Here is a 12,246-nt window from a genome sequence, read left to right on the forward strand (position 1 = left end):
AGGGGAGATCTTTGGGTGGAGGATGCCTGCACAAGCCATGAGGAAATAGGGTCCTTCAGGGGGTTGGTCACCTTCCCTTGAGGGAGCAGATAAAATGGGAAGCTGACAAAGAGCACTGTTGGGCCAATTCTTCTCCAGTATTGTTCTGTTTTTGCACCCTGCCCCCATGTTGTGGATAAATTTAGAGCCTCACTGTTTGCTAAGGCTAACAGCGGTGCTCTGCTTTTGAACTACATCTCCAACCCCATCCTTTTTTCTTTGAATGGTCAGGCTGTCTCCTGCAGCCTCCCCCTATACTAATCCCGAATCTCTAGGAAGACCCAACTCTTAGCAGGCTTGACCGCTAGACTCAACACGAGGATCCTATCCTGGGTGTGCAGATGGATCCACAATTTGAGAAGAAAAGTCTGAGCAGATTAACATTTCAACCATCAATTTACGATCTCTTCTTGAAGCCAAGCTTATCAGGTGAGCGCTTTTCTCCAGGCCCGGGGTCTCTCATCTGATGGCCGCAGTTCGGAAGTGAGGATAAGTGCCTGGCCTTTGCTGGAGATGCCACTCAAAGGGCGCATGTGTGCTTACTTCTGGATGTCCCTTCCATAGCTCTAGTCTCCACAGGCCTGTCCTTTTTGCAAGCTTGCCTCCTTGAGAGGCCTGGAGTTCAGCTGAGCACTGACATTGTCTAAGATCTTGGCCATAGCTCACCTAGAGACAACTAAGATGTTCAGGGGAGCTAGAAATGATCTTTCCTTACCATCTACAGGCCAACAACCTCCTAACAGGCACCTGATATTCAGACTAGCAGTGGCCAAATTTCAAGTGTCCCCCCCACACACACACCCACACCCCCCACACCCCGCAAACAAGTTTCTCTGTGTAGCTAGCTTTGCACCTTTCCTAGATCTCACTCTGTAGACCAGGCTGGCCTCGAACTCAGAGATCCACCTAGCTCTGCTTCCTGAGTGTTGGAATTAAAGGCGTGAGCCACCACCGCCCGGCAAATTCCAAGTTCTTACACCCCACAGTCTTTTTAAATTTAAGTGTCCTTTATTTCTTTAGTGTGTATGTGCATGCACATGTACATGTGCACGAATGCTATGGCGTATGTGTGAATGTCAAAGGATAGGAAGTAAGTTCGTAGGTTCTCTCCACCATGTGGGTCTAGAAGATCGAATTCAGGCTGTCAGCCTTGGTGACTAGCACCTTGACCTGCTGTTATTCTGTTGGGGGGGGGGGGGGGTCTTTTTCCCCCTTCCCACTTCCTTTCCTCCTCCTCCTTCTCTTCTAGACAGTCTTTCTGCATCTGCATTACTCAAGCTTGAGATTCACCTGCCTCAACCTCCTGATTAGCTGGGATTACAGGGATGCGTCACAGTGCCCTCTCTGAAAGCCTGTTGATATCTGCACTGTGATGCCCTGTAGACATCTCACAATCAATATGTTCCATGCTCCAGCTGAGCCCTGGCACTACTTCCACCTTTAGATTCCTCAGGTCAACAGATGGCAACTCAATCCTTCCAGTTCCTTGGCCGAAAATTTAATCTGTTGCTTGTTTTTAGGTTTTTTTTTTGTTGTTGTTGTTGTTTTTTCTGAAGTCAGAGTCTTACTATGTGGTCCCGTGGCACTGTTTGACTTGATTTTGGAGGTCAAGCTGGCATCACATTTGCACCGGTTCTTCTGCCTCAGCCCCGGAGTATTAGAATTCAAGGGTGTGCCACCATACTTGTTTGTTTTGGTTTTGTTGGCTTTTGTACCTCTTTTCATTTTTAAAGACATGATTTCACTCTGCAGCCCAGGCAGGTTCAGAACTCAACTTATGTAGCCCAGGGTGCCCTCAAATCCAAGATCCTCCTACCTGTGTCTCCAAGTGCTTGGATTAAAGAAGTATGCCACTATGCCTAATTAATTGTTTTAAATATTTATTGATTGATTATGTATGCAGTGTTCTATCTGCATGTACCCCTGCAGGCCAGAAGAGGGCACCAGATCCCATTACAGATGGCTGTGAGCCACCATGTGGTTACAGGGATTGAACTCAGGACCTCTGGAAGAGCAGCCAGGGCTCTTAACCTCTGAGCCATCTCTCCAGCTTGCCTAATGAATTTAGGTTTACTTGTTGTACTGGGCATCAAACCCAGGGCTTTCAGCATGCTGAGCAAGTGCTCTCCCACTGAGTCACACTCCTAACTAAACAACCTTGACTCCTTTCTAGCTGTCTCATGACATCTGTTTCTACTGAGTATCAAAATAGATTCCAGATGTGACAACTTACCGCTACCGCCTCCCTCATTGGATGCTACCATCTATCTTTCTGGGCTATTGTTTCACTCTCTCAATGGGTCCTTCTGAAGTTTGTTTGTTTGTTTTTTTAAGACAGAATCTTCTTACGCAGGCCAGGCTGGCCTTGAACTCCTGGTCCTCCTGTCTCCACCTTCCAAATGCTAGGATTACTGGTGTGCACTACTGCACTGGGCGGGGTGGGGTGGGGGTGGGGTAATTTACTGCAGACCCTTCTGCCTTGATTAGGTCATTGAACCCCGTAACATGGAGGTGCATTTTACCCTTTGCGCAGCTCAGGAAGCTGAATTGAGAGCTTCCTTTGCTGAAGGTCACATAGCTAGTGAATGGAAGGGCTGTCTTTGGTTTCGAGCCCTGCCTGGGATCTGGTGTCTGCAGGGTGGTGTGAAAAAGCAGCAGAGGCCTGAACTCAGGCCCATCGTCTATGCTGCTTTGGGGCCACCCACTGCCATAACTTTTCTTCTTTCTCCTCATCCCTTCTGGACTCTTTCCCTAGCCTCCCTCCTGCAGCCCTTAAGGCTGTACACATCTCCATCTGGTTGACAAGCAAGGCTCCCAAGGCTGACTTGAGACTCAACGTCCATTCACAATCAGGAATTTCACAGGCAATGTGGAACAGTCCCAGAAATCTGTGAGACACCACAGAGAGTGACTTAAATTGAGGCGTCTCCCTTCCCAGTTATTCTCGAATCAGTGGCCACATCTGATGCAGCAAGTCTCTCAGGTCCACACCCGAACGCTTTCCATGTTGACTTCTGAAGTTCACATGAGAGGCGCTATGTTGTCTATGGCAGTTTTCTTGTCTTCTCAGTGGAGGGGGAGGGGAAGGGTGGCTGTCCCTTCCCAGCCCACCCAACGAAATCAGCTAACATCCTTCGACGACACCTCCTTTCAGAATTGTGCCAATCAGAAAAAGAGGCCTATCAGCTAATTGTGGACTTTATGGAGCCAGGCGAGATGGTAAGGAAATCCTTTGAGACTGAGAACTAAGGAGCAGAGTGGGAAAATCTGAAGGTCCATCTTTCCCTAACCCTAGCCCTGAAGCCACCCGAATGTCAGTTCATTAGTGGCTCTTAATCGGGGGAAATCTTGGAGGCCAGGTGTCACTAGATGGGGCGACAGTACTCTTTCTCTCTAAAGGACCTCCTTGTAGACTCTGCCCTACTGACCAATAAGGCTACAAAGGCAGGAAGCATCAGTGATGTCTAACACTGAGACCTAATCTATACTCGGGTCTCACTGAGACTGGGCAGGGTGTGGGGTGCAGGTCTCAGGTTCTGCCCCAAGACTGGTTTTGTTTTCTGCCTTTAGTCCCAGTTAGACAAACTGAACTTCCTGAATGCTGTGGAAATTTTAAGCAGTGTTGTGCGTGACCAGGCAAATGGCAACATGAATAACTACTACCCGAAAACCCTTCTGGCCAAGAAAATTGAGGTGAGAAAGAACGTAATGCTTAGTTGGTTACTCCAGGTTGAAGGGGACAGGCAGTCCTGAACCCGAGGCTGGTATCCCTCTCTGAGGTAAATTCTCATTTTTTCCTGCTCCTTCTAGACATTGATCCTGGAAGAACCCACAGAGATCTTGGATAGTAATGTGCGTCAGCAAGCCATGCTCTGCATCGTGGCCCTGAGGTTCCTTCCCCACAGACCCTCTCCCGGACACCCCACCCTGGGGGAGGGGAAGGGTTCTGGTCCCGAGAACACTTGGGCTGGGAAGACAGGCAAAGTTTGGGAACTTGACTGGAGGCTAAAAGTGGCAAAATCTATGGTTGCTACTTCATTTACCTGCATCCTGGGACCAGGGGACCTTTTGGAAATCTATTAAGACATCTAGTGTAGGAAGCTTTCTTTTTCTTAAATTTTTTTTTAAAATATTATGTGTATTGGTGTTGTACCATGGGTGTCGGGTTCCTTGGAACTGAGTTACAGACAGTTGTGAGTTGTCATGTAGGTGCTGGGAATTGAACCTAGGTCCTTTGAAAGAGCAGTCAGTGTTCTTAACCACTGGGCCATCTCTCCGGCCCCAAAGAAGCCTCCTTAAATGTTCTCTTGCCCTGACAAAGAGTCACTGTAAAGTGGTAGAGTTTTCTGTACCTCAGAGAACACCAGAGCATTTTTCCCCCAGAGTGTTCTGGAAACAAGCCCCAGCCTCACACAGGACCCCCAAGTCCCTTGTTATTCACCTCTCCTCCAAGCCAGGTGAAGCCACCTTTCCACTTATGCCAGAAACTGGACCTGGTCAATGTTGGCATCACCAGCGTATTCTCTCTGCCACTCATCATGCCCAGTCTCGACCGGAAGGAGAGTGCTAGTCTTTACCTCCAGGTAACCACCATTATTGCCTCCTGCTGAAGATCTCTATGGGGATGACTTTGTCTTGGGGACCACCCCCTGTTTGTCCAGCTTCTTGGCCTTCCTCCTGCTCTGACCCCTCCCTCAGGAGACCATGGCCCCAAGTGGCCTCCATTCTGTTTGCTATCATTCTGGGCTTCCCAAGGAATGATCATTGCCCACATCCCTTCTCTCTGAAGTCTATATGCCACCTTTAGTCTTAGTCTAGAAAAAAACAAAAAACAAAAACAAAACAAAACAAAAAACACACCATAGATTATATAGAATAATTGGCAAAGGGACTGCCAAATTTTCCCAATGATACTTGGTTTTAAAATTTGGACTTGGGATATAGCTCAGAGGTAAAGCACTTGCTTAGCACCCAAGAAGTCTTGGGTTCGGTTCCCAGAATTGTAAAAATAAAACACAGAGATCTTCATAAGCTGGTAGAAGGACTTTCCAATGCCCAGAGTCCCAACGGGCTCTCTTAGTTGGCAAGAAATGCCTACAGCCTGTATTTCACTATTGGCTACAATCTGAGATGGGCCTGCTCCCACTTTCCGTAAGGCTGAGAAAGTTCAACACGAAGGAACACCAGAGTGCAGCTGATGTGTGAGCAGGTAGGAGGACCCACACTGGCTCTCTGCTCCTTCATCCCCTAGAAGAAAGAGATGGAGGGAGTGTTGTCTGGAAGCTAAGCAAGCCATGGCGCAGGTACCCAATTGAACACCTCATGTCTCCTTGATTCTCAGACAATCCAGGCCTTGGATGACATGCTACAAGCTCTTGTGATGGAGCAAAGGAACCCCAACATGATTGTGCTGCAAAAATTTGTGGAGGTAGGTGGCTGCAGAAACCAGAACCCCACACTGTTTCTTGTAGTCTAGGCTGGGTAAGGAAGGAAAGGATGATGACCACAGCCCAGGTGCTCCTCTAGTTCAAAGATTCTCAAGCCCCAGCATGTATCAGCTTCACTGGAGGATGCAGTCCTGAGTCTCCCCCAAGACGCTCTGAGGATGACTTTTGGGGACTACAGTCATCAGGCTGAGGAGCCTTTGCTGTCTAGAACTTGGGTATGCTGGGGCATTAGCAGTGACCATATTTATGACATATATGTCCAGGTTACACTTGAATCTTCTTAGTGTGCTTCCATTGCTCTGTGACAGAGGCGAGTGTTCCGCCTCAGGCTACTCTTCTCCTTCTTGAGAAGAAGTACCTCTGGGAGACTCAAAGCATTACCAAACCTTTTTGTCTTTCTTTAGTTGACTTAAAATATTCTTAGTTTTGACAAATTTTCACTTCCGGGGAGCAAGTTTGAATTAGGAAAATAGCCTGGAGTCCCTTGACGATAATGTTCATGAGCAAAATGGTTACTGACTGGGCTGGGCTATTTTGCCTACAATTCTATGATTACAAACAAGGAGATAAGAGTGTCTGAGTATCTCTTGAGATGGTCTTGATGAGGGCTGCATCCAGAGGAGGCACTTACTTGTATTTGGGAAAGTGACGCAGTGCTTTGGAATGCACTGTTGCTGGTGTGTTTGTGGAGAGGCATTTTTGTGCTTATAGATCCCTCATTGTGAGTGCAATGACAAACCCGTTATTCTTGGAGTCCTGGGGGGAGGGGTGCACTGAGCTCTAGCCCCCGTCTTGGTGAAGTCCTCAGTTTTCATTATTAGGCTTCTTGTTCTCCCAAGAAAAATGGTGCCAGGCATAGTGTATAGGTCTATAAATTCAGCACTGAAATGCAGAGGCAGGAGGATTGTAATGAGTTGGAGGCCAACCTGGGCTGAATAGGGAGACTTTGTCTTAACTAGATGTAACACAAGAAAATAAAACAGCACTATGCAAATGTTTTCAACCTTTCATTTAAAAATGGGTTATTTTATTTTTATTATTTTTTTTCAAAATAGCTGTCTGCATTTTCCTCTCTCTCATAATTAAAAATAGATTCATTTCTCATAAAATACACCCTGATTATAGTTCCCCTCTTCTACTCCTCTCAACTCCTCCCCACCTCCCCTTCCCTCCAGACCCACTTCCTTTCTTTTTCTCTCATTAGAAAAGAACAGGCTTCTAAGAGACAATGACTAAACATGACAAATAAAATATAATAAGGCGAAGTAAAAACTTTCATATCTAAGTTGGACACGGCAGCCCAGCAGGAGGAAAAGAGTCAGAGACCTACTTTCTCGTAGTCAGGCATCCCATAAAAGCACTAAACTCAGCCGGGCGGTGATGGCACACGCCTTTAATCCCAGCACTCGGGAGGCAGAGGCAGGTGGATCTCTGTGAGTTCAAGGCCAGCCTGGGCTACCAAGTGAGTTCCAGGAAAGGCACAAAGCTACACAGGGAAACCCTGTCTCGAAAAACCAAAAAAAAAAAAAAAAAAAAAAAAAAAAAAAAAAAGCACTAAGCTCATAGCTATAATATATACATAGGGGGCTTGGTGCAGACCTGTGTAGGCCCTGTGATTGCTGCTCCGGTCTCTGTGAGCTCATATAACCCTTGCTTAGTTGATTCAAACGGCCATGTTCTCCTGGTGTCCTCCATCCCCTCTCACTCTTAGAATTTTTCCACCTCCTCTTCCTTGGGATTCCCCTGAACTCTGAGAGGAAAGATTTGATGAAGACCTCCAATTTAGACTCTTTCTCTGTATAATGTCTGACTCTGGGTCTCTGTATCTGTTCCTTTCTGCTGCCCGGGGAAGCCTCTCCAATGATGACTGAATAAGGCAATGGTCTATGGTATAGCAGAGTATCATTAGGAGTCATTTTATTAATATCTTTTTTTTTTTTGACCAGTAATGTTTGGTTTTATCAGGTCTCTGGATTATTTAGTCTCTGGTTCTTGGTTACTCTAGCAGTGTCTGTATGGGTTCCTTCTCATGGAATGGGCCTTAGGTCAAATCAGACACAGGTCGGCTACTCCCGTAAGATCTGTGCCACCACTGTCCTGGCATATTTTATAGGCAGGGCAGATGGTAGGTCAAAGGTTTTGTGGCTGGATTTGTGTCCATGTTTCTCTTTCAGTAGGCTGAAGAGTACCTTCTCGCACCAAGGAGACTAGAATGTAGGGGTGAAGGCTCCATGTAGGCACCAGCTTGCCTTCTCTATGTTCAATTAGTTGTGTAGATGTTGTCCTTGGCAATGGGACCCCACCATTAGTTTGTGGAGAGCAACCCTTTGTCTTAGCACCAGCCTGGGTTGTTTGGGGGATTTCCATGGGACCCCCTTGGCCAGCAGCCCAGACCCACCACTGGAAGCCTTGCCTGACTACAATAGAAGGCCAGTTGAAACTATCACTAGCCCTGTGTTAGTTAGGGTTTCTAGTGCTGTGAAGAGACACGTGACCATGACAGCTCTTAAAAAGGAAAACATTTAATTGGGGCTAGCTTACAGTTTCATTGGTTTAGTGCATTATCATCGTGGTGGGCAACATGAGAGCATGCAAGCAGGCATGGTACAAGAGAAGGAGCCGAGAGTTCTACATCTTGATCCATAGGCAATAGAAGGAGATTGTGAGCCACTAGACAGGCTTGAGCTTGTGAGACCTCAAAGCCCATTCCCCACCCACAGTGACAAGCTTCCACACCACCATCCCCAATGCTCCCAATTCCAGCTGCCTCTCCCTGCACTCTCTCCCTCCATCCCATATCCCTCCCACCTGATCCCTCCCACCTGATCCCTACCACTCCTGTCCTCACCCACCCCCAGTTCACCCATAAAATCTATTTCTTCTTTCCCAGGGAGATCCATGAGACTGACCCCCCACAACTCCTCCTGTTTATCTAACTAACCTCTTTGGATCTATGGATTGTAGCTTGATTATCATTTACTTAATGGCTAATATCCACTTATAAGTGAATACATATAATATTTGTCTTTCTGGGTCTGGGTTACCTCACTCAGGAAGATTGTTTTCTATGTCTATCCATTTGCCTTCAAATTTCATAATGTCATTGTTTTTTAACAACTGAGTAATACTCCATTGTGTAAATATACCACATTTTCTTTATCCATTCTTATGTTAAGAGGCACTTATGTTGTTCCCAGTTTCTGGCTATTATAAAGAGTTGCAATGATCATGGCTGAGCAAGTGTCCTTGTGGTAGGATGGAGCATCCTTTGGGTATATGCCCAAAAGTAGTCTAGCTGGGTCTTGAGTAGATCAATTCCCAATTTTCTGAGGAGCCACCATATTGATTTCCATAATAGCTATACAAGTTTGCACTCTACCAGCAGGGGAGGAGTGTTCCCCTCTCTCCACATCCTTGCCAGCATGAGCTGTCATTTATGTTACTGATCTTAGCCATTTTGATAGGTGTAAGATGGAATCTCAAAGTAGTTTTGATTTGTATTTCCCTGATGACTAAGGATGTTGAACATTTCTTTAAATGTTTCTCAGCCGCTTGAAATTCCTCTATTGGGAATTCTTTGTTTAGATCTCTACCCCATTTTAAATTGGATTATTTAGGTTTTTTTTGATACCTCGTTCCTTGGGTTCTTTACATATTTTGTATATTAGTCCTCTGTCAGATGTGCAGTTGGTAAAAATCTTTTCCCATTCTGTAAGCTGCTGCTTTGTCTGATTGGCCATGCCCTTCGCTTTACTAAAATTTTCAGTTTCATGAGGTCCTGTTTATTAGTTGTTGACCTTAGTGTCTGCAATATTGATATTATAGTCAGAAAGCTGCCTCCTGTGTTAATGCGTTGAGGGCTATTGCCCACTTTCTCTTCTGTCAGGTTCAGTGTATCTGGTTTTATGTTGAAGTCTTTGAGTCACTTGGACTTGAGTTTTGTGCAGGATGATAAATATGGACCTGTTCAAATTCTTCTACATCAGACATCAAGTTTGACCAGCACCATTTGTTGAAGATGCTGTCTTTTTTTTCCAGTGTGTATTCCTGGGTTCTTTATCAAAAATTATATGTCCATAGGCGTATAGATTTATGTCTGGATTTTATTTGATCAATTTGATTTCATTGATCAACATGTCTCTTCTCATGCCAATACCATGCAGTCTTTATTACTATAGCTCTGTATAGCACAACTTGAACTTAGGGATAAATACCTCCAGCAGTTCCTTTATTGTTCAGGATTGTTTTAGCCTGGGTTTTTTGTTTTTCCATATGAAGTTGTGAACTGACTTTTCAGAGTCTGTAAAGAATTGTGTTGGAGGGGCTGGAGAGTTGGCTCAGAGGTTAAGAACACTGGCTGCTCTTCCAGTGGTCCTGAGTTCAATTCCCAGCAACCACACAGTGGCTCACAACCATCTGTAATGAGACCTGGTCCCTCTTCTGGCCTGCAGGAATACATGCAGACAGAACACTGTATATATAATAAACAAAGAAACAACAGCAAAAAACAATTATGTTGGAATTTTAATAGGAATTTCATTGAATCTGTAGGTTGCTTTTGTTAGGATGGCCAGAAAATGGGTTATTTTATATGCAATAAAATTTGGATTATATTTGCCACTTCGTTTAGAAAAAAAATTATATAAAATTATGGTAACACAATGTGTCATAGTTTATTTTAATTTGACTTTGAATAGTAGACTAACACTAAAGATCTTTTGGGGGGAAAGCTACATAAACACACACACACACACACACACACACACACACACACACACACACATATATATATAAAATTTAAGTGGAGTTCCCCTACACAAAGGGATAGTACCTCTACCAGACACCATATCTAACAAATAACCCAGTGCCAGGTGTGAGCTACCTACCTTCAAGATGTTGGTCAAGGGTACTTCCATTACCCCTCAGACAATACAGGCTACTTTTGTTGCCCATCGTAACCCAGCAGAAGTTGATGGGAAGACCCTATTGTTAAAAACACTACATACTTGAGTCACTGGACATGAAGAAATAAAGCTGGCACTGCCCTGGATGCTTCCTTCCCATTGGCTAGATTTTGTAGCTCAGGCTTGCCTTACATTCACAACAGTCCTTGTACCTCTGTCTCCTCAATGCCAGGGTTATGGACGTGAGCTACCCAGTCCAGCTTAATTATAGATTTTTAAGTATATATCTATGATGAGTCTGAGTTTGTATTGGATATCAGGTATGGGTGGTTCTCTCTCTCTCTCTCTCTCTCTCTCTCTCTCTCTCTCTCTCTCCCCTCTCTTTCCCCCTCCCCCATTCTCCCTAGTGCTAGGGATTGAACCCAGGTCCTCAGGTAAATGCTATATTACTGAGCCACAGTCCCAGCTCATCCTTTTTTTGTTGTTTATTTCTTTTCTTTACATCCCCTGATTTTTCCCTTTTATTTATTTTTATTTTTTAACTTAATTAACTTACTTATTTTTGTCTTTTTGAGACAGGGTTTCTCTGTGTAGCCCTGGCTGTTCTAAAATCACTTTGTAGACCAAGCTGGCCTCCAACTCAGAGATCCACCTGCCTCTGCCTCCCGATTCCACATAGGAAATGTGTGCTGGGATTAAAGGCATGCACTACCACCACAAAGGCTACCCCATCCCCCCACCCCCTTTAAAACATGAATGTCCACGATAGAAAGATTCTGTTCCTTAACTCTGACCCCCAGACATGCTTCCCAAAAATGAGCACCAAGCAGGGCAAAGGCCTCTCCCCACTGCTGGGACCTTGACCTAAAATAGCTGTAAAAAACACACCATCTCACAGGACTATGGGAGGAGGAAATAAGTTCTCGTCCACAGACTCCTTACTGGAAGCACACCGTTACTGAGCCCTAGCAACCACTGGCTCTGAATTCACCTTTCAGTGAACACTTCACTCCTGAGCCTGGCCCAGCAGGTTGGGGGGGGGGGGATGTGTCTTGCGTTTCCTCCTGCTCCTCCTTGCTTTTGAAGGTGTGCCTTGCTCACTCTGGAACCATCTCCTGTGCAAAGACATTCAGACAGAACCGAGGGAGTGAATGAGAATTTGCCTTACCAAGTTCATGAGTCGCAGGGCTCCTCTGGTGACTGCTATAGCTTCCTCCTGTTTGTCGGTGTTTTTTGGCAGTCAGCTGTAGACACAGGACAAGCCAGAAAAGGGGCGCACTGCCCCACAGCCGCACTGATGAGTCTCTCTGTCCCATCTACAGATCATCCTACCTTGGTTAATGCTGTCAGACAAAGTGCACGAACAGACCCGAGCCCTGAGCACTATTTCCCGATTGCTGAGGTTTATCTGCAATTTCTCGGAACTGTCAGTGAGTATTTGTGGCCACCGCAAGGCAGACCCAGCAGGCCTGATTTCTCTGTGCAGGGGCACTAGTTGAGCCTGGGTTCTGCAGGGGCAATTGGAGGGCAGGTAGTCAGAGCACATCCCACTTTTCAGCATCAGTATTATTTATGTCCCTGAGGATCTAGAGGCAGCCTGATTTCCTCTTTGGTTCATCCTGGACCTAATAAGCTCCAACAAGCCTGGTTGGGGTCCTTGGCCTAGACAGCTGATGGAGACCCAGTGCCCACTGGGTAACATGTTTTGGGGCTTTAGCTGTTCCTTTCCTTGCTGTTGGCTAGGGATATTTCCTTGGCCAGGGTCAGTGTTGGGTAGGAGAGGATTCGACACATGCAGGCATTGATAAAGGAATGTGGAGGGAAGGAAAAATTTGGGGTTGGGGGAGCTTGGGGGG

The 12,246-nt window shown here is 45.8% G+C and overlaps 1 protein-coding gene across 1 annotated transcript in view; it reads left to right on the forward strand.

Moving 5' to 3' along the window:
• The first annotated feature begins 380 nt into the window (after positions 1-380).
• LOC118592885 (maestro heat-like repeat-containing protein family member 7) overlaps positions 381-12,246 on the forward strand; it is a 33,420-nt gene continuing 21,554 nt past the window's right edge. Inside the window, exons 1-7 of the mRNA XM_036201973.1 lie at positions 381-468; positions 3,194-3,258; positions 3,610-3,732; positions 3,850-3,929; positions 4,493-4,622; positions 5,381-5,467; positions 11,713-11,820. Of these exons, the coding sequence (XP_036057866.1) occupies positions 381-468; positions 3,194-3,258; positions 3,610-3,732; positions 3,850-3,929; positions 4,493-4,622; positions 5,381-5,467; positions 11,713-11,820 (681 nt within the window). The remainder of the gene's footprint in view (positions 469-3,193; positions 3,259-3,609; positions 3,733-3,849; positions 3,930-4,492; positions 4,623-5,380; positions 5,468-11,712; positions 11,821-12,246) is intronic.

Source organism: Onychomys torridus, chromosome 11 (genome assembly GCF_903995425.1).
Source record: "Onychomys torridus chromosome 11, mOncTor1.1, whole genome shotgun sequence".
NCBI classification, from domain to species: Eukaryota; Metazoa; Chordata; class Mammalia; order Rodentia; family Cricetidae; genus Onychomys; species Onychomys torridus.